Here is a 21424-nt window from a genome sequence, read left to right as displayed (position 1 = left end):
GGGGTGGTCAGCAAAGGGTCCCCTCCCTTAGTGAGGCCCCAGCTGCAGTACTGCGTCCAGGCCTGGGTCCCCCAACAGAGGAAAGATGTGGAGCTTTTGAAAAGGGTCCAGAGAAGGACCACAAAGATGATCAGAGTGCTAGAGCACCTCTCCTATGAAGACAGGCTGAAGGAGGTGGGGTTGTTCAGCCTGAAGAAGAAAAGGCTGTGGGGACACTTCATTGCAGACTTCCAAAATTTACAGAAAGATTAGAAATATCTAATCAACTTTTTACATGAGTAGACAGTGATAGGAAAAGGGAAAATGGTTTTAAAAGGAAGGGAAATTTAGATTAGATATTGAGAAAGTTTACCACAGAAAGGCTGCCCGGAGAGGTTGAGGATGCCCCATCCCTGGAGGTGTTTAAGGTCAGGTTGGATGGGGCCCTAAGCAATCTGATCTAGTACTTGACCTAGTGGTTGGCAACCTGCCTGCGGCAAGGGGATTGGAACTTGATGATCCTTGAAGTCCCTTCCAAACCAAGCCATTCTATGACCCTATGTATGATCTCAGTAGCCAGTTCAAAACATTCAGACTCTACAGAAAACATACAAAGAGCATTCAGAAAAAATGTAGTCAGGGGTGGCAAAAACATAAAATAAAAAACAAATTAAAATTCCAGAACTAAACGTGGAGTTTGAGCTATGGTGGGCAACATGCCAGGACTAGAAAAAACTGGATTTGCTGAAGAAAGCCTCAGTCATGGGATGACAGGCTTTAAAAACTTTCTTACACTGATTATATACACACAAGCTAACAATACACATTCCTTTATATGCAAGTTCTATATCCCAGATAAAAGCATTTTAGCAAAATGGATGCTAAGTAATTTAATCAGGCTCCAAACCCTCCATGGTTTAAATACGCCAAAATCAAAATAAACCTCCTTTAAATCTACTAAGCTTAATTTGGAAAACAATGAAACCACTTAATTGAAAGATTAGTGTGCATGTCTAACACATAAATAAATATAAACCTGCACAGGAATTTTAATTTTGTCTTTTTTTTCTTTTTTGTTAACTTCTGCATCTTTGGTTTCTCAAACTGTCCAAAGCACATACAAAAAGAAAACTCTTGTAAAAGAAAAAAACAACAGAAGAGGATGGAATTTCTCCTTTGCGTCAAGTACCACAGATGCACAACTGCAATCATTAATAGCACAGACCTCCAGCACTGTGTAAACTTATAACCAGTCAGTGCACCATTATTCTCTACATGAAGTTACTAAAGAAAGACAGGACAAGCTTTGCCAATACATTTAACAGCTATAAGCTTACACTAGAAGAACGTAGAGCCTCCTGCTTCGTGGGTTCAACTACAGGTTTCTAAATAAACTGTATGGCAGTGGCTGTTCTCCTTTCCCTTATGCTATCCATCTCTGTCGCCTTCCCTGCAGGGCTCATACACTCTTTCCATGAATGCCATCAACATCCTTATCACTCTCCACCTCCATTCCAATTCCTGCCTTAACCGCTCCTTCCTGTTTCTTTTTTAAAGCCAGAACTTCTGGTTCCTACTCATCCTTACCTGCTCAGACCCCTTCAATCAGCTATTCTTTCTGTCCACACTGTATGAACACTTACTCAAAAAGCAAAAAGTCTGGGGGAAAGTTCTTCAGTTCTGGGTCTCAGCATCTCAGCTGCCCACTGGAAAAAACTGAAAGGAAAAACCTGCCCCAGCTAAAACCACTGTTTTCTCAATGGTGATAGCACATGATCAGTTTAAAGATGTAATATTTCTGGGCATCCAAAAGGTGTTAATAACAAGAGCACATTCCCTTCAATCACTTATATTTCAGAAGAACAACTAAGAAAAATGAACTATCACTGCAGACATTTTTCATTATTAATGCTACACTGTACCTCTTTGAGGACAAGATGCAGCAATATATCCTTTAGCACAGATAATATTGCTACATGTATTACATAAATTTCCATTATTTCTGATTAGTTACAAGTACATCTCTTAATAGCCACTGAAATGTTCTTCAAACAAAGTTATTTACACATATTCTGCTGCCTATGTAAAATTTTTTAAAATCAATGTAAGGAAGAAAAAAGCCCAAATTCTTCTGACTCAAGGCACAAGTGTGGTTACAGATTTCAGGACCAGACAAAGTACTACTGTAATGTACTAAAAACTTAAGAAACTTACTTGTAGAAAAATGTTTGGTTTGGGAGAGGGTACAGGAAAGGAACCACACCTTGCTCTATGTATTGCAGAATAATTTGACAGCACAGTAGATGGACTGCAATAGTAATAACACTACAATATTCACGAATCATACTTCTCTAATGCAATAAAATTGAAAGCAACTGTTAAGAACATCACAGAATGAAGTAGAAAAATAATCTTTTTAGACTTCATTTCAACATTTCTCTGTTTATGACAGCAAATTCTTTGAAATGGGAACTTGCTTTTTGATTGTTTTTTTGGCATGTGTTTTGTTTTTTAATTTTTTGTGTGTGCTTTTCCACATGTATTAGTTTTCATCACCAGGTTTCAGATCCAGCTTTCCCTGAAACTTCCCTCACTCCCCCCAGCACCACAAATCTGACCAGTGCTGCAGTGCTAAGCAGGAATACACGCTCACTGCACCCAGATTTTTCAAATTATTTAGCTGCCAAACTAAATAATAATTCTCTATAGGGCTTGGAAGAATAGATTTATTTTTAAATACTTGAAACATAACCAAATTTGCACCATTTCCATAAAAACCTATGATTATTTTTTTTTATTAAAAGAGTGACACCTACATACTCCTTTCTGGTCTCTGTGCATATAATCCCACAAAAAAATTTTTACCAGTGCTCTATTGCCTCTATCAGGCAGACAGAAACATTTCTTAAACCATTTTTTTTTTTTTAATAGTTGTGCTGTTAACAGCAACTGACATGTGCAATCCAGAATAGTTTACTGCTATGTACAGCACCAGTACAAAATCTGGCAGAAGGACACAAACTGTATCACTGGTTGATACAATGGGAAGCATCAAGCAACCACAGTACAGGCAGTTCTGCAAATTCCACACATTAGCTAGCATTACAATACAAGATATAATAGAGACAAGTTTAATCTTATTGGTTAAGTTCCAAGTTAAACTTATCAGTTCCTTATCAGGAACTTCACAAATGAAGCTGCACCTCACCAACCACAAAGGCGCCAGAAACAAAACCAATGTCAGCAAGGGGCTTCATCCTTCCCATCACAGGACTCTATTTAAAGCAGTCCTGGCAGCTCTGCAGGCGTATAAGCTGTAGTTTCAAGCAGACTTTGCTCCAAACCTAATATCAAAAGAAGCAGCCTTGCCTCCTTGTAACTTCTAACTTGCCTCCTATTCTTCTGCCATATTTGGGTACAGACATTGACAAGCTGAACCTGAGACAGGTCTCTGTTCATGTGCTCACCCTGAAATGCTATGGCTATTGTACTGAAACAAGTAGATGAAGTGTGAAATTTGGGAAAACAAAAACAACAAAAAAGAACCCATGCAAACAAGAAACATCCTTCATCAAAATCAAACCTGATGTCTGTATTCCCTGCTGCAAAATATAGTTCTAGTTACAAAAACTGCTCAATTTATTAAAACTTACCCAAGATGTGTTTGCAAACAGCAAATGGTGATTTTGATTTTCTAAATGATAAGAATATGTGCTCGGCATGTTGGCGTTGTTCATTATTGACCATGGAAGGTGGTGCCTGAAAGAGAAAAAAACAACTTTATTCATACTAAAAACCAGTTTACACTACAACCAAATTGTAGATGCACGAGCAATAGCATGAACTTTAAAGTATCTGCCTTGTTAAATATCAAAACCTTGGTAAAACTGCTTCTTCTGTTCCAGTGTATTCACATTGTGTGCGTGTAAGTGAGGCTATCAAGACATCAGGCAGAGAGTAATTCTAATTACTATGTTCCTAATGATGCTTCTGAAGAAAACCACCCCTTATTTTGCTCCCAAACCAAAAATAGCACTGTGCACCACTAAGGTTGCAAAACAAGCTCACAGTCACAAAATGCTATTTTTGCTCTAAGTCTACATTTGTTTTAAAAGATTTGCTCATACCGTAAATTCAAGGGATAAAAAAATCTTGCCTATGGCTGTTATAAAATAGCATATTAGCAGTAAAATACCACCCTCTAGTGTTTAACATTAAAGTTGACACTCTAAAGATGCCATGAGGGCCCAGATTGCGGAGAGGGATACATGTTTGGGATGATGGCACCACCGCTCCGCATGACATATGGGGCACTTGGCTGCTCAGTGCCACCCGCTTCTCACCACTACTGGAAGCAGCTCTTTGTTGTTTCCCAAACTGAGTCACCTCCAAATAGAGCATGAAACTAAACAGCCACCTGGATCATCACGAGGTGGGCCATGGTTTGGGGGGCACAGCCCACACAGACAGCTTATCGCATGGAGGGCCGCAACAGCCCAAAGGTAAAACAACCCATAGAGAACACTAGCCATTCACAAACCCATGCTGTTCTTCCCCGGGCTGCATTAAAAGAGGAGTGGCCAGCAGAGAGGTGGAGTGATTGTCCCCATCTACTTGGCTCTTGTTAGGCCTCATCTGGAGTACTGCATCCAGGCCTAGGGCCCCCAGCACAAAAAGACACAAAGCTCTTAAAACGGGTCCAGAGGAGGGGCACTATGATGATCAGAGGGCTGGAGCTCCTCTCCTACGAGGAAAGGTTGAGGGAACTGGGCTTGTTTAGCTTGGAGAAGAGTAGGCTCCGGAGAGACCTCATTGTGCCTTTCAGTACTTGAAGGGAGCACATAAACAGGAGGGGGAACGGCTGTTTACGAGGGTGGATAGTGACAGGACAAGGGGGAATGGTCTTAAACTGAGACAGGGGAGGTTTAGGTTAGATATTAGGAGGAAGTTTTTCACACAGAGGGTGACGCACTGGAACAGATTGCCCAAGGAGGTTGTGGATGCCCCATCCCTGGAGGCACTGAAGGCCAGGCTGGATGTGGCTCTGGGCAGCGTGGTCCGATGGCAACCCTGCACATAGCAGAGGATTGAAACTAGACGATCATTGTGGTCCTTTTCAACCCATTCTATGATCCTATGATTCCCTTTTGCCATTAATATTCCCCAGCACCTGCTATTTGGGATTTATCTAACAAGTGCATGGCACAAAATGACATGAGGAAATAAAACCACAAGGCAGTATGAGCTGCAGCCTTCGAGAAAGGAACATGCACACATGTGAAAACAAAGGTCTTGCATAAAGCCTAGTCAAGGTGATACCGTATGTTGCTGTACCTCAGCTGGGCTTCTGAATTGCCCATGTGAGTGCTGTCCCTGGCCATCCCAGCACTGTACGTGAGCTGCCCTGCTTGACTTGTACAGCTGCTCTTGAAATAAGAGCACAAAGACCTTGGCATAAAGATGATGGTATTTAACTTCAGAGAAACGTTTTTCAGTAAATAAACCGCCTGTAATTAATTAATTAAACCTGATTTAATTACTTCCATTCTTCACAAGACAGTTCAGCCTCACCAGCTCTGGAGAGACGATCACGGCACCTGCCCACATCCTCTTTGAGGTCAGCAGCAGCACCCACCCACAGGTATCAAAGCTGTTTCATGGGAAACACTCCTTTATACCCACAATAACTAGAAAATAACTCTATTTCACATTATTTCAACTCTTCTAGTTGTCTGAAGTCTGATTACAGAAGACCTTTAGCACTGTGAGAAGGTACAAGTATTGTATTCCTACATGAATTTTAAAAATAGTAATAATTTAGCTCTACATTATGAATATAGACTCTCAAAACCATGCAGAAGACAGGAGTGTTCGGCAGCCACCAGAGGGAGCCTGCAGCTCACAGCCTCCTGCCTATTCTGCATGCACCAGTCACATCTGCACTGAGAATATTCTCAAGCCCACTTAATTTAGGGCTGTCAAAAGAAAATCCAGTACGCATGTATGAGAGTGGTGAGGTGCTGGAACAGGCTGCCCAGAGAGACTGTGGATGCCTCATCCCTGGAGGTGTTCAAGGCCAGATTGGATGGGGCCCTAGGCAGCCTGGTCTAATATTAAATGGGGAGGTTGGTGGCCCTGCATGTGGCAGGGGGTTAGACATTCATGATCCCTGAGGTCCCTTCCAACCCAGGCCATTCTGTGATATGCATTCTGTGCATAAAATTTCTCTTTATAAGAGCATTAAGTGAGCTGGCAGCTTTCTCCAGCCTACCCATTGTGCTTGAAAGCGCCCTTGCCTCCCCCCAGTGTTAGAATTTTTAACTACTGTACACACTTACAGAAATCTTGTACTTTCTCTGGGCAGTTGTGAAAAATCTTGCATGCCTTTTGTCTACCAGACAGGAGTGTGCCCTTCAATATCTTTACTGATGACCTGGATGAGGGCATTGAGTGCACCCTCAGTAAGTTCGCAGATGCCATCAAGTTGGCTGGAAGTGTGGATGTGCCTGGGGGTAGCGAGGCCATACAGAGGGATCTGGACAGGCTGGATAGCCGGGCTGCAGCCAGAGGGATGAGGTTCAACAAGACCAAATGCCAGGCTGTGCACTTTGGCCACAACAACCCCAGGCAACGCTACAGGCTTGGGGCAGAGGGGCTGGAAGACTGTATAAGGGAAATGGACCTTGGGGGTACTGATTGATGCTCGGCTGAACATGAGCCAGCAGTGTGCCCAGGTGGCCAAGGCGGCCAATGGCATCCTTGGCTTGCATCAGGAACAGTGTTGCCAGCAGGAACAGGGAAGTGATTGTCCCCTGTACTCAGCTCTGGTGAGGCCACACCTCCAGTACTGTGTCCAGTTTCGGGCCCCTCACTGCAGGAAAGACATTGAGGCTCTGGATCGGGTTCAAAGAAGGGCAACGAAACTCGTGAGGGGTCTGGAGCACAGGCCTTATGAGGAGCGGCTGAAGGAGCTGGGATTGTTCAGTCTGGAGAAGAGGAGGCTCAGGGGAGACCTTATTGCTCTCTATAACTACCTGAAGGGAGGTTGCAGTGAGCTGGGGGTCGGCCTCTTCTCTTGTGTAACTGGTGATAGGACTAGAGGGAATGGCTTCAAGCTGCACCAGGGGAGATTCAGGCTGGACATTAGGAAATACTACTTCTCTGAAAGTACTCTTTCAGAAAGAAAATAATACTTCTCAGTTCTCTGAAATAGTTGTCAGGCACTGGAATGGGCTGCCCAGGAAGGTGGTGGAGTCACCGACCCTGGAGGTGTTTCAAGGAACGTTTGGACATCGTGTGGAGGGACGTGCTTTAGTGAGATCTATTGGTAATCAGTGTATGGTTGGAGTAGGTGATCCTGTGGGTCTTTTCCAACCTTGGTGATTATATGACCCTATGACTCTACTCAACAAGAAGCACAGAGAAGATGGGGGCTTTGCCTTACCTTCTCACTCTTCTTAGAGTTCATAAATAATAGCAATGATTCTCAACAATTTTCAGAGAGGTGGTAGATGCCCCGTCCCTGAAGACATTGAAGGTCAGTCTGGACATGGCTCTGAGCAACCTGACTGAGCTGTAGGTGTTCCTGTTCTGCGCAAGGGAGTTGGATTGGATGACTTTTAAAGGCCCTTCCAATTCAAATGATTCCATCATTTTTTCACCATCACCAGCAAACAGCCCAGTGAAAAACTCCGTTCAGTAAGAGCACAAATAACATTTAGGAGAGAACAGTCTGCCAGGGCGAAAGTAGACAACTCCTGTAACACCTCACTCTCAATAAAGAGGATAGGAAAAAAAAAAAGAAAGAAAGAGACATGGATCAACATTCTCTGTATTATGATAAATGTAGGACTGAGTTCTCAGCATCTTTCTAATACAGTGGGATACAGAACTAATGGAGCTTGAAGGAATGTGTTGGCACAGAAAAGCTGTCCAAGTCATAGGAAAGTGCACTTTTTTTTTGTGTAGTGTAAGTATACTTCAACGTTCTTTATAAAAGCTCAAGGAATGGCTACAGCTCCCTTTGCCCACGTGGCTCAGTCCTGATCAGAACAGATCCTTTCCATCCACATTTCCAACACAGCTGGACTTTGCTAAAGCTGAACAGCAACCTTCAATGTCAAGAGAGCGATCTGTCTCTTGTAAAATATGCACCTTATCCAACTCTTGATAGTTTCCTTTCACAAATGTGAAACTCCTCATTTGATCCTTGGCTTTCATAAAATCAGCCCACTTTTCAGGGGACACCTTCTCCCAGCATACATGGGGGCTACAGCACTGAGAATTATTTTGGAAGGACAGGAACTACCAGCGTAAGTAAGAGAATGACAAGTCAGGTTTGTCTTCCTTGACTTTCTGAACATATAATTCCATAGCTCTGTATACTGCTCCTTATTTTTCCCCTCACCAAGGCAATCCCAGATTTTGGATTTCTTATTTAACACAATTTCTTCATTTCTATCTTTAATTCCATTTTTCTCCTCCTCTTCTGGTGGTACACCAATTTAAATGTCGTCATTATTACCTGGTGCCATGAGAAAGAACAGAACAATCAGAAAGGAATAAAAGGGCTACACATTTAGTATACCTTACCTAGGCAGAAACCAATTAAAGCAAGCAAATATTAGAAATAATTTCAAGTAATAATTCACTGCATATTCAAAACAGGAGAGTGGTAACTACAAGAAAAATCAACGGTCCTTTGAAAAATACGCACAAACAAGGAAACACTGGCTGTAGGTGCACTTGGAAGAAATCAGGAGTAAAAAGTGTTTGTTTTAAATACAAGTAGTCAGGTGCAGATAGGGAATCCAAAGCGACGTGTTTGCATTCACAGCCACACACTTAGTAAATGCATTTCCTAAGCATTTTCTAACTCAATAATATACCTTTCAAAAATATAACTAAGATTCATCATTGACAGAAAATGCCAAGCAATAAAGGCAATGAAGACATGAGAAAGTGAATAGGTTACAAACACCAGCTGCAATCTTTGTAAGTCTGAAGTGGGCATATTTGCCAATAGCAGGCTGAAGAAGTCATACCACATTCACGTTTGAGGTCTTGTCAGCTTTTTCAGACCTTCTCCTTACTTTGAGAACTTCCCCTGCTGAAGAAGAAAAAGGTACAAACCTCCCTCCCTCTCTGGTTAGGCAGGCAATTTCACGTTGAACAATACAGATAGAAAAAACATCACATTTCTGATTAAGAAAATAACGTCACTTCCAATATGTAAAGATCTTCAGTATCAGAGACTTATGAATCACTTCTAGACAGTGACAGTACCCTACAATTAACACTTCTAAGAGTCAAGTGACAGTGATATTATTGAAAAATCAACAACTGAAGAGATCCTTAAGTATTATTTAGTTGTCCAATTTGCACTTAGTTCTGCATCATATTTTTTCAAAAAAAAAAAAAGCAAAAACAAATCACCCATGATTATGTAAAAGCAATTAAGAATGAGATGAACAAAATGTATTCCTTGCAGACAGAAAAATTTGCTAGAGACAAATTCTACTTTTTCACAGATTTCTGCTATGGCACGACAGCACAGAGTACAACCAAATTGAGCATCCTCCTGCAATTACCCAGAGGGAAATGGGCAAATTAGCACAGCATAAAGAACAATCATGTCCTCCTCCAGATTTCACTGCTTTTTAAGAGAAGACAGAAAAAGTGCACTGGAGTGTTTTAAGCTGACACCCACAGTATTTCCACCTACAAAAAATGTCTCCTATGAGCAGCACAGCCTCAACACTAGAAGCATTATGAAAAGGCAAATATGCCTGAGCAACTTCTCTTGTATTTAAAACAGATCAAATTACTCGTACCTGCTACTACTAATGCCAAGAAGAAACTGTCTTGCCAAAGGCAATGTTTATGTCTGCAAGAAAAGTAAATCACAACCTCGACAAGGGTAGAAATCAGAAACATGCTATTCAGTGTGACTTCATGAAATTGACCCTGAACTCCCCAAGTGAGCTCCTCTAGGTACAAAGGGGCATCCTGCCGTCCCTGCAGTCAAAAGGGAAGATAAAACTGTTCCCTAACTGCAGCCTGTGGGCCATTATCATCTTAGAAAAAGCAATTAAACACATTAGCTGTTCCTCCAAATGGTGTCTAAATTCTGCCAGAGGGATGCCTAGAAGCCTAAAAAAGACAAAACTGAATCTGTACCAATATACAAGGATAAGCAAGAGCCATCCAGACAGCAAGGTCACCACTGGGTTGGGACCATGCTGACAGCCACCACTAGGCAAGGCACACAGAGATCTGGGGAGTGAAGGGGCCCAGATGGCTCACCAACACCTCCCGGCAGGCAATGGAGCTAAGCAACACGGAGCCATATGCAAAGCAGAGATCATGAGCAAACCCGCAAAGCATGTACAGGGGAATACCATGTGATAGTGAGTATGAGCAGAAAGAAAAATTATACAAGAGCAAGCAATATTTTTGAGTAGTGCACATGCTGCACTAAGGAAAGCTAAACACATTGTTCCATCCATATAAACAATCATTATACAGATCTAAGTAATGAAAAATCTTAACTTACTGTGCACTTCTGCTAGGATGCTCAACACCCTCTCCTCTTCTACCAGATCCAAAGAAAACCTTTTGTCTCTTAAAAGAAACAAGCAAGATCACCTTAGGAAATTCACTATATTCACTCCCTATATAAGGGAGTGCATTTTTCAGAAAAATGAAATTCCAGGATAAGGAGATTTATGTTTAATTCTACCAAAGTCATGGCAAGTAACGTCCCAACGCCACATCATCCTGCCTGCTGTGGAGTCAATCCATATATTTGGTCTCCAACTCTGTGCTTTACAGTTTTTTCCTACCATCACAACACATTCAGTAACCATCATCTGTATTACTAAAACAGTTAACAGAGAGCTCAAATACAATAGGCAGGCAGACAGCTGGATGACAGGCAGTGCTCCTCTCCCAGCTGTGCACCCCATGGTCTAAGTAACAACACCTAACTGCGCAGGGATGCCTGGCCCACCTGTGGAGAGGCTTCCACCAGAAACAGGCCAGGCTGCACAGAGACGCTTGGCAGCCGCGTTCAGTAACCATTCCATAAGTGGATGAGACATTTGTGCTGTGGACACCAGGCCAGGAAGCAGTTTAGACAACAGGTACTGACAGCAGCTTCATCTGTCCGATTTAGATCTGTCATTAAACGGAAGTGAAAGCCCTGAACAATAGCTAAGTTACTGCAGAAAAACCTAGTTAGCATAGTAAACAGTGACAAGATCTGGTGTCATCGTGATGAGCTGGAGTCAAAACAGCAGTCCAGGGAGTGGTGACGTGAATTCCCCATCAAAGAAAAAGTTCAAGATGCAGTTGGGATAGGAAAGGGGTGATCTGGATTTCTTGAAACCCAGAGAGAACATCAGCTCTTCCTGCTACACTATGACTATGACTAAGCTGAAGCTTGAACTTTCAGAGTCACGCCAGAGAAGATGACAATACGATAATGGCAGGCCCCATACCAATTTGAAGACCATGGAGAACACTGCCAATCTAGGCTGGACTGTCCTACCACACCCACCACACAGTCTGGATTTGGCACCATCTGACTTACATCAGTGAAAGATGTGACTGCACGAGCAACATTTTCCTAGCAACAGTGCCATCGTAGCAGCTGTGAAACAATGGGTTATCTCCACTGGTGCAGAATTTTACAAGCACAGCAAGCAGATCTTGTTCATCACTGGTGAAAATGTATTGTTAATGGTTGAAAGGCAGTGCTCTGTGGCAGAGAATCTGCTCTATCAGATAGTGTTACTGTATTCTTTCTGTCTGTTCTAGTTTCAATGGAAAAAAAAATAGGAGGCATTACTTTCAGATCAACCTATACGTGTTCTAGTTACTTCTTTTGCACTTGCTTTTTGGGATAATCATTTACATTACAGCACTAACTCATTTTCCAAATTAAAAGATGAAGCCGTCTATGAAAATTGCTAAGATGCAATAGATGGCTTCTGATCAGATGTGCAACAGAAACAACACAGTGATACTTAAGACTTTCCAAACAAAAAAAATTTTTTTTATCCAACTTTTTATTTCTCAAACCGATTATCAGTTGAATTATTTAAACTTCAGAGTGCCCAGTATTTTTCAGTTTATATTTGGAACAAATGCATGACTGCTCAAGGAATTACTTCCTACACATCTGCTCCCTACCACCTTGCTTTCACGCAGACTTAACAATAGGACTTCTTTTCTTCTTTTCAGATTTTTGTATTTTGCAGCTTAACTACTTAATGCAATCTTCTGCAAGCAAAACAGAAGATACATTTTATACATTTATACATATATAAGGAAAAAATCTTTTACAGCGAGGGTGGTGAGGCACTGGAACAGGTTGCCCAGAGATGTGGTTGATGCCCTGTCCCTGGAGACTTTCAAGGCGAGGCTGGATCAGACCCTGGGCAAACTGAGAGCTGTGGTGTCCCTGTGCATTCAGGGGAGTTGGACTAGATGACCTTTAAAGGTCTCTTCCAACTCTAAGGATTCCATGATTCTATTCTATGATTGTGATTGTGACAAGATCTATTCCCAGTTTTGCAATGGTCTACATTTATATGCTATATATACATGCTAATTGATTAGAGAGCCAAAGTAAACGATTACCATTAATATCAAAATGTCTTCTGAGATCAAGCTTCCTCTCCAAGATAAGCAATAAATACTACAGAGATTTTATTTCTCTAGTAACAATTTGGCCCTCAAAGACATAGAACTACAAGTTCTTCCTTGAAATTAGCATCCATATATCTGCACAACACACCTGATGGCAGGAAGACTAAGAACCACCACAGCAACTGCAGTCTCCACTGGCAGTTAATTTCCCTATGGCAGTGCTTCAGCAGAATTAGATCAGCTGGCAAGTAGAATATAACCCAACACATCCACAGCCCCTGAAATCACAATTGCATCTTGATGATACTACTTGAAGATTCAAGTAGCTCAACAAATTTCAAATTACTGTATGTATAAGATAGTATAGACAGGCTTAACTCAAGAATCAGGACTGTGATAATTAATTTGAGGACAAAATTTTAAGTCAAGAGCCATTGTTCTAATCCCATCCCACTACACACCAGATCATAATTACACTGCTGATGGCACTCTTCATTTCCTAGTGCTCACAAGCTGAGATTTACATGATCTATATAGCCTCTTTACTAGGCTAATCATGCATCAAATAATGTCAGCAACTGCCTTCCTACTGAAGCAGAAGTGTTCTGGAGCATCTGTTTTTTTCCCATTGCCCAGTTTTCAATTATACTTGTTGAAGCAACAGCTATAACCACCTGTTTTGCAAGGGTAGTGTTAGTTTTACTCACTCACAGCCTTCTACAGCAAGATGGAGCAGAAGATCCCAAAGATAAGAGCCACTGCCTGAGCCTCAAGACAGAACACAAGTTCGCAAACTCACATAGGCCCAGAAAAGCTGGCATGGTTCTACAGTTCTTGGTTACATCATCTGCAAGTAGTCAGCATGGGTTCATCTGCAAAAGCCACTCACAACTCCTACACTGCTCACGCGTTAAAACTTCAGGATAAACACAATTATATCCACCTCACACATCTCTGTTTAGAGCTCTTCAAACTGACTAAAAGAGGCTGAAAAGCAGCATGCAGCTCTCACTGCCACAGCTCATGCTACAGCAACTACTGACAGACCTACCTGGCCAAGGAAGCCAATGCTCCTGCCAAGAACAGTGAGGCACACGGTGTGGCTGCGAGGCAGAGGCAGCAGTGGTGGCAGTGCACCTACACAATGCTAAAACATACCTCTGCCAACAGCCAGTTGGACATCTTTCTACTCTGTGAAAGACTTAAACTGAGATAACGACACATTTTTTTGTTGCTCAGTTTGCTTCTCATCAAAAAGGCATTTCCTCCCACCACGTTACAGAGGAAAGGCCTACACGTCAGCCAGCTGCCCAGCTCCAGAACTCAGGTTTTAGCACTTCCTTCTCCATCACCCTTGCTAAAATTTCAAAACCTTTCCATCCCAGTATAGTTAATTTGAAGGAGCTGATTAAAAGCGACACAAATTTTAAAAGTTTCAAAGCACAACCCAATTTGATATGGAAAACTCCTCTGGCTTAGCGTATTATCAAAATCACAAGCCTTGAAATATCAAGTGTTTTTACTAAAAGCTTTTAACTGTTATTAATGGAAACTTACAGACAGACAGGTAAAATACACATGAGAAACAACACGCGTATCAGAAATAGAGCTACAGAAACACGAAATTTAGTACTACATATACTTTAGAACATAGGATGCCATTTATTTTTACTGCATTTTACTAATTTGTTCTGCTCTTGCATGCATAACTTGAATCGTGTGTTACTGAAGAAGTTTATATCTCTATTCATCCCCCACCTCACACGCAGACAGCAGTCACGCAGTACATATTTGCAGAGGATCTTCAAAAAGCACTTCTGTGAAAATAAAATCTTTGCCTTTAATATGCAGACAATTTGGGCTTTCGCTTTCTTTAGAAGAGGTAGTTTTTATAGACTCCCTTAAAAATAAATGTCCAAATTCACTCCAAAAAACTGGGGCGAGTTACCTAAACCTCAAACTCTGAACAGTCCCAGGGCTCCACATAATCACTGAAAATGACTGCGAATAAAACGTGGTTATCTTTACATACTTTTTCTTATTGCTGTTAAAGAGAATGTTACTGTAATATAACCATCAGAATAGTTCCTGACACATTATTATTTCTTCAATACTAAAATGTTATATTTCTATATTCTCTGATCAACAATTCATCATCCTGAAGCTAACCCAGCTTCTGTTCTTAATCCCACTTAAGACAACCTCACACACTAGCAGTTTTGCAGCTAAACCTCCCTGATTCCTCAGGAAGAAACATGTTTGGTTTTGGGAAGCTGGGTTTTGTTGTTGTCAACAAGTAAGGGAACCCCTATTCATGCTTTTCCTCATCAGAAAGAGAGATATCCACACAATTTGTTAACATCTTACATTCTCTCAATGATGATACAAGACTTTAGCCATTTGAGAAGCTACCAAAAAAGCATGGTTGATAGAGAAGTCAAACAGAATCAACTTAAGGCCAGTGTAATTAGTGAAGTAAGAGTAGAAGCCTGTGACTGAAGAGATGGTAGTGCTCACCTAAATGTGAATGGCTGTAATCTTAAGGGGAAAAAAAAAAAAAAAAGTATGATCAGTGCAGAAAATGGCATAAGCTCTGCGAACATAGGATCAGGGTAAAATTTTTCAGCCACTGCTTTAACACACAAATTCAGCTTTAAGGCACCTAGTATCAAACCAGCACCTGTAGCCAAGTGACACAAGAAGGGAGAACATCTTTTTTCTTTTCCCCCAAGGCTGCAGTCCTGTTGCATCAGAGACAGATCTCATGGATCAGGCCTCCCACTTCAGGATCTCCAGTTACTTCACTACACACGTATACTCTACTACACATACATAAGTACACACACCCCGCTACAGAAGAGTTCTCATTAAGTCTACCATTGACAAATGTACTAAATGTAGCTGTAAGATCAAGTGTGTAACACAAGAGGAAATCAACCAAGCTGTAAAGTGAGACTAACAGCAGAGAGACAGGTCTGTCAGAGCTGACCATGCTCTGGTGAGGGAGGTCCCCAGACTGGCAACACTTGTCCCACAGCACAACATGTTCAGCCTACCCCTGTCCCCAGCCAGGCTGCACAACAGTCTGATTTATTCTGTACTGCCACTGATAGAAAGACTGCATTTCTGCAGCAATGGATCAGTGCACACCTATCACAACCATCATGGGTTGTATTTACATGACTGTTTCTGTTGTATAGTTAGCATCTATACTGTTTGTGTAACTAACACCATTAACAATAGTTATTGTTATTCGCAATATTATTATAAAAGGAGAGCATAACTCAACAGTTTGAGCACAGGCCAACACACCAGCCTCAGGAGTACACCCAACTGTAAGATCTTCAGACTCTGTATTAATGATGCTGCAACCCACTGTGTGAATTCTGGAAGTCACCTCTGCCCTCTTTCACATGAAAAATCCCAGCAGCTGAGATATTCACTTGGGATGTGAAAGAGTCAAGCTCAAACTCCTTCCAAAGCAGCCTGAAAAAAAAACAACAACAATTCAACATGCCTCAACATGCCTCAGTGTCTTCAAAGCTACCAAATACCCGTTTCTGAAAAACTCTTCCCACTAAAAGATATCAAAAACATCTATGAAGAATGCTAGTGCTACCCTTCTCCTTTCTAGCAATGGGATCCTGGTCTATGCTAACAGTTGCAAACAGGCATTGCCTTTGCAAAACGCCAAAGCTGCAGCACCAGTAAGGCAGTGTAGTGCTGGAGCCTTTCCTCCTCACCTTGCAGATACGCCACCTCCTTTCCACTACTAGTCACACATTATTAATGTTATCTCGTCCTAGCTTTGGCAACAGACAGGTCTTTCTGTAAGAGCCAGTCCAGCTCACCGGAGTAGCAGATAACTAAGCCAGCAAAAAGTAATAGTTTTCTTCACTCATTCGCTGCTGGACTTGTTTAGGCTTCCCTGACAACACAGCCAATATCTGCATGGCATTTATCAGCCTGGGACTGCAGATGTTCTTCACCTTGGAAAGCCCTGTGAAACCTCAGGGTCTGCTGCCAGACGGATGCCATGGCAAAACACCCTTATGCTCCTTATTGATTTCACAGTCACAGAGGAAGTACATGTGACTCTGTGATAAGAGGTATTTTCAATGCCCCTACCATTCTGCACAGCACATAATACAGCTGGACCGCAGGAAGATAAATACTGAACACAAATCATGATACATCTTCAGTCTTTCTGACTATTCACTTCCACAGATCTGTCAGTTGCAAGCCAGTAGGCACCACTAAAGAAGCTTACCTACCTTGGAGTAACACGGGCTATAAAATCTCATTCACTTGCTCCTATACTATGCCAAATAACTTCAGATACACTTTCCATTAAAAATAAAACAAAAAAACCCCAACCCCATAAAATAAACTTGTTTTCAGATCCAGGCTATCTTGCTAAGGGGCTGAACAGCACAATTAGGCCAAAATTTATTTTGGTCAGACAATCTTCTTCATCTCAGTCAAGGTTGCATTATTAACAATTCTGCTACACAGCAAAAGTAATTTCAGCTAAAACAAGACAACTCTGTTTCTCCCTGCATCCAATTCCCAAACAGCCACACAGAGCAGTGCACTGCTGCAAAGCCAAGGGAAACACTGAACTGCCACAACGAGGAATGCATTTTATCAAGGGAAAAATGGAAGAAGACATGATAATCAAATCCTTGCATCAGGCCAGGAAATACAAGCAGAAAAACACTCAGATATGTCTAATCCAGACAGATTTTTTAGTAACAAAACCATGTCAGAAATTCATGGAAAGGAACGTATTACTTAGGTGTTTGTGACAGCATCAGCTCAACGTAATTATCAGGAGGATTCCTTCCACCTCTCCATATGGAAAGCTGTTAATTAACTAATGAACAGAGATTATTGCAACAAGGATAAGACTCAGGAAGCAGGTTAAAGGGAAGACAACAATAGGTAGCAGCAGAGGAATTATCCAGATGGAATCATCAACTAATGAAGCTCCCAATAGACAATTCCAGAGGCACACACCCAGAATTTTCATTAACAACATGAACAAAACATAGAAACATGTTAAAGCAACACTGACATGTCCAACGAGCATGAAATATCACTAGCTCAAAAGATGAATACTCCTCTCCTGAGCATAAAGAATCCCATTTCACTAGATGCTGGGTTTGTTTGTCAAAGATCTCAGAACCAGCATCAACCCTCACATTCCTGTTCTCAATTTCTCACCCTTAGCACCGCATCCTTTGGATACACTCCATGCATGTTTGCTCCCAGGTAGAAGTTTCATTAGCATGCTGTGCACTGCATGTTCTTATCTCCTCAACTGTAATCTGAACTGTGTGAACTGTAAAATGCACCCACTGTAGCACTTCTCAAGAAAAAGGCAGGAAAACCATACATGCACACTGATAGACTTTAAGTTATTTAGTGCAATTCCAGAAGAAGATCTGGATTGCTTGAGCATGGCTGAAAACACCACCTAGATGACCTGAAGTAAAGAAGAAAAGTGTAATGTTAAATACTGTTAGGTATAATTCTGTATTTCCATCCTAAAAATCTACAACCATCTAAAATCTTCATGCTCCCACACTGCAGAAGAATGCAATTCTGGTCAGCTCATTTTAAAAACAGTGTCACAAATCTAAAAAGCTAGAGAGGAACACAGGGATAATTAGGGGCGTCTCCTACTTGAAAAACTGAGTATAAAAGGTAACTGGAGAGCACAATATGTCAGAGAGCTACAAAAATTCAAGGACAGAAGAAAAAAACCCAATTACTTGCTATTTCTCATAAGTCAAGAATGAATTAGATGATCAAACAGCAGACTTCTCTGAAGTAAAACAATATTTTGGGTTGTTCCCTCCCTCAAACACAAGTGAAACTCATTACTGCTAGACAAATACAATGCAAAAAATAAGAAAAATAAATATATATTCAGGAAAAAAAAACAGATACATTAGTGGAAAAAAAGCTGGCATGCATCCCAGGGTTCTGGAGGAGCTGGCTGAGGTGGTTGCCAAGCTGCTCTCCATCATATTTGGAAAGCAGTGGCTGTCAGGTGAAGTCCTGGATGACTGGAGGAAGGGTCACATCACTCCCATTTACAAGAAAGGGAGCAAGGAGGACCCCAGGAACTACAGGCCGGTGAGTCTCAGCTCTGTGCCTGGGAAGATCAAGGAACAGATCCTCCTGGACAACATGCTTGATCACATGAAGAATGAGTGTGTGATCCAAGACAACCAGCACAACTTCACCAGGGGAAGGTCATGCTTAACCAATCTGGTGGCCTTCTATGATGGAGTGACGGCACTGGTGGACAAGGGAAAGGTGATCAATGTCATTTACCTGAACTGGAGCAAGGCCTTTGACATGGTCTCCCACCACATCCTTACCTCCAAACTGGAGGGATGTGGATTTGATGGGTGGACCACTCAACGGATAAGAAATTGGTTAAAAGGCCGCAGACAGAGTGTGGTGATCAATGGCTCTATGTCCAGGTGGAGGCCGGTAACAAGCGGCGCCCCTCAGGGGTCCGTCTTGGGACCGGTGCTCTTTAACATCTTTATCAATGACATCAATGATGGAATCGAGTGCACCCTCAGCAAGTTTGCTGACGACACCAAGCTGAGTGGTGCAGCTGACACAGTGGAAGGAAGGGATGCCATTCAGATGGATCTCGACAGGCTGGAAAGGTGGGCCTGGGTGAACCTAATGAGGTTCAACACAGCAAAGTGCAAGGTGTTGGAATCCCAGGCATCTATACAGACTGGAAGGAGCGGTACTTGAGAGCAGCCCAGTGGAGAAGGACCTGGGGGTTCTGATGGATGAAAAACTTAACATGAGCCAGCAGTGTGCCCTTGCAGCTTGGAAAGCACACGGTATCCTGGGCTCCATCAGAAGAGGGGTGGTCAGCAGGGACAGGGAGGTGATTGTCCCCTTCTACTCTGCTCTTGTGAGGCCCCATCTGGAGTACTGTGTCCAGGTCTGGGGCCCCAGTACAAGAAAGACAGGGAGCTGTTGGAGACGGTCCAGAGGACAGCCACAAAGATGATCACGGGATTGGAGCACCTCCCCTACAAAGACAGGCTGAGGGAGCTGGGCTTGTTCAGCCTGGAGAAAAGAAGGCTGCAGGGTGACCTCACTGCAGCCTTTCAGTACCTAAAGGGAGCCTACAAGCAGGAAGGAAATCAACTCTTTGAAAGGGTAGATAGCAGCAGGACAAGGGCAAATGGTTTTAAGTTGAGGGAGGGAAGATTTAGATTGGGTGTCAGGGGGAAGTTCTTTACAGAGAGAATGGTGAGGTGCTGCAACAGGCTGCCCAGAGAGGTGGATGCCCCGTCCCTGGAGGTGTTCAAGGCCAGATTGGATGGGGCCCTGGGCAGCCTGGTCTAGTATTAAATGCGGAGGTTGGTGGCCCTGCATGTGGCAGGGGGGTTGGAGCTTCATGATCCTTGAGGTCCCTTCCAACCCTGGCCATTCTGTGAAAAGTTCATCAACAATCATTATAAACAATAATGCTACCTGGAGCTCTTGAAAAATACTAACTTAAACATGGTGAAGTACATACCAGCACTTTTTTTTTTTTTTTTTTAGGTCTTTCTTCTAAATCAGCGGCCAGAGGTTATTGCTGGAAACAGAACTCAGCTGGGCAGATGTCTGGTCTAATCCAGCCATATTATGGCATACTTCCAGCTTGTCTTGCCAGATGATGACCTAGAGGACTTCAGCAAGCCTCAGCATTGAAATGATTCATTAGTCTGGATTCCTTCCAACAGGTAACCTGCTGTAATATAATCAGAGCTGCTCTATCTCTTCCTCTCATCTTAATCATTACTCAAGAGTCAAAATCTGAGAAACTGCCCCAGAGAAGACAAGATGCCATGAGAAATGGAACTTCTTTGTGGAAGGAGGAGCGTCGCATCCCTAAACTCCAAGGAAGGCAGGTGAAAAGAAAACCCCTTACAGACTGTCAGGACACATGATACAAACAATTTGTTATAAAGTTTTAAGAATATTGACATGCTCCTTTATGCTGCTGTTCTACTGAAACATCTGAAAGGGAACTTAGTTTGACACTATCAGACTATCAGCTTCATCCTGACATCCCCCTCGGAAGGACAAGACATCCCAAACACAGAAGTCCTCAAGAAGAGAAAAATGTGTGAATTCCCTCCACTGTCAGCCCCCAAAAGACCAGAACATTTAAAAACGTGTTAATAAGGGAATTCTGCAAAAGCCTTTGCTCAGGTATTCTGGAGCCCACCTTTTAATGAAACCCAAAACCATACCACACAGAAGATCTGAGGATGACAGGGGCCTCTGCACACCACTCAGCTCAAACTGCTGCCAAAAAGAGAACATGCTTCAAAGTTGGATCAGGTTGCTCATGGTCTCATTCAGTCAAGTTTTAGATTTCCCCAAAGATGAGAGATCCCACAGCAGGCAGCCTGCTTCACTGCCTCCCCCAGACACGCTTACTGTGCAAATTTCTTCCTTCTGTGCAGCTGGAATTTCCTTCTCTGAAACCTGTAACTTCTTGTCTTTTCACTATGCATCTCTAAGGAAAGCCTGGCATTTCCACTACCCAGCCAGCCTGAGCTGGCAAGTTAATTTTACAGCGAAGGTGTATGATGCAACAGAGCCAATCTGACAGCTCAGCAGTGCTAATGGGGCACAGCAGCCCTGCACATGTCCAACAATCTAATTTCAGCCCCCTCCTTGTGCTAGCTCTGCAATTTAAATGGCTGCAGAGATCATCAATTCATCTTGCTAACCTGACAGAAATCCATTC

The 21424-nt window shown here is 42.4% G+C and overlaps 1 protein-coding gene across 1 annotated transcript in view; it reads right to left on the bottom strand.

Moving 5' to 3' along the window:
* Window positions 1-21424, bottom strand: part of XPO4 (exportin 4) — a 77509-nt gene that overhangs the window by 52388 nt on the left and 3697 nt on the right. The window contains exon 2 of the mRNA XM_085216192.1: window positions 3633-3738. Within this exon, the coding sequence (XP_085072318.1) occupies window positions 3633-3738 (106 nt within the window). The remainder of the gene's footprint in view (window positions 1-3632; window positions 3739-21424) is intronic.

This window comes from Meleagris gallopavo, chromosome 1, assembly GCF_905368555.1.
Source record: "Meleagris gallopavo chromosome 1, MGAL_WU_HG_1.1, whole genome shotgun sequence".
Classification (NCBI taxonomy): Eukaryota; Metazoa; Chordata; class Aves; order Galliformes; family Phasianidae; genus Meleagris; species Meleagris gallopavo.
The sequence above is the reverse complement of the archived record's forward strand: the minus strand, read 5'-3'. Positions and strand labels throughout refer to the sequence as shown.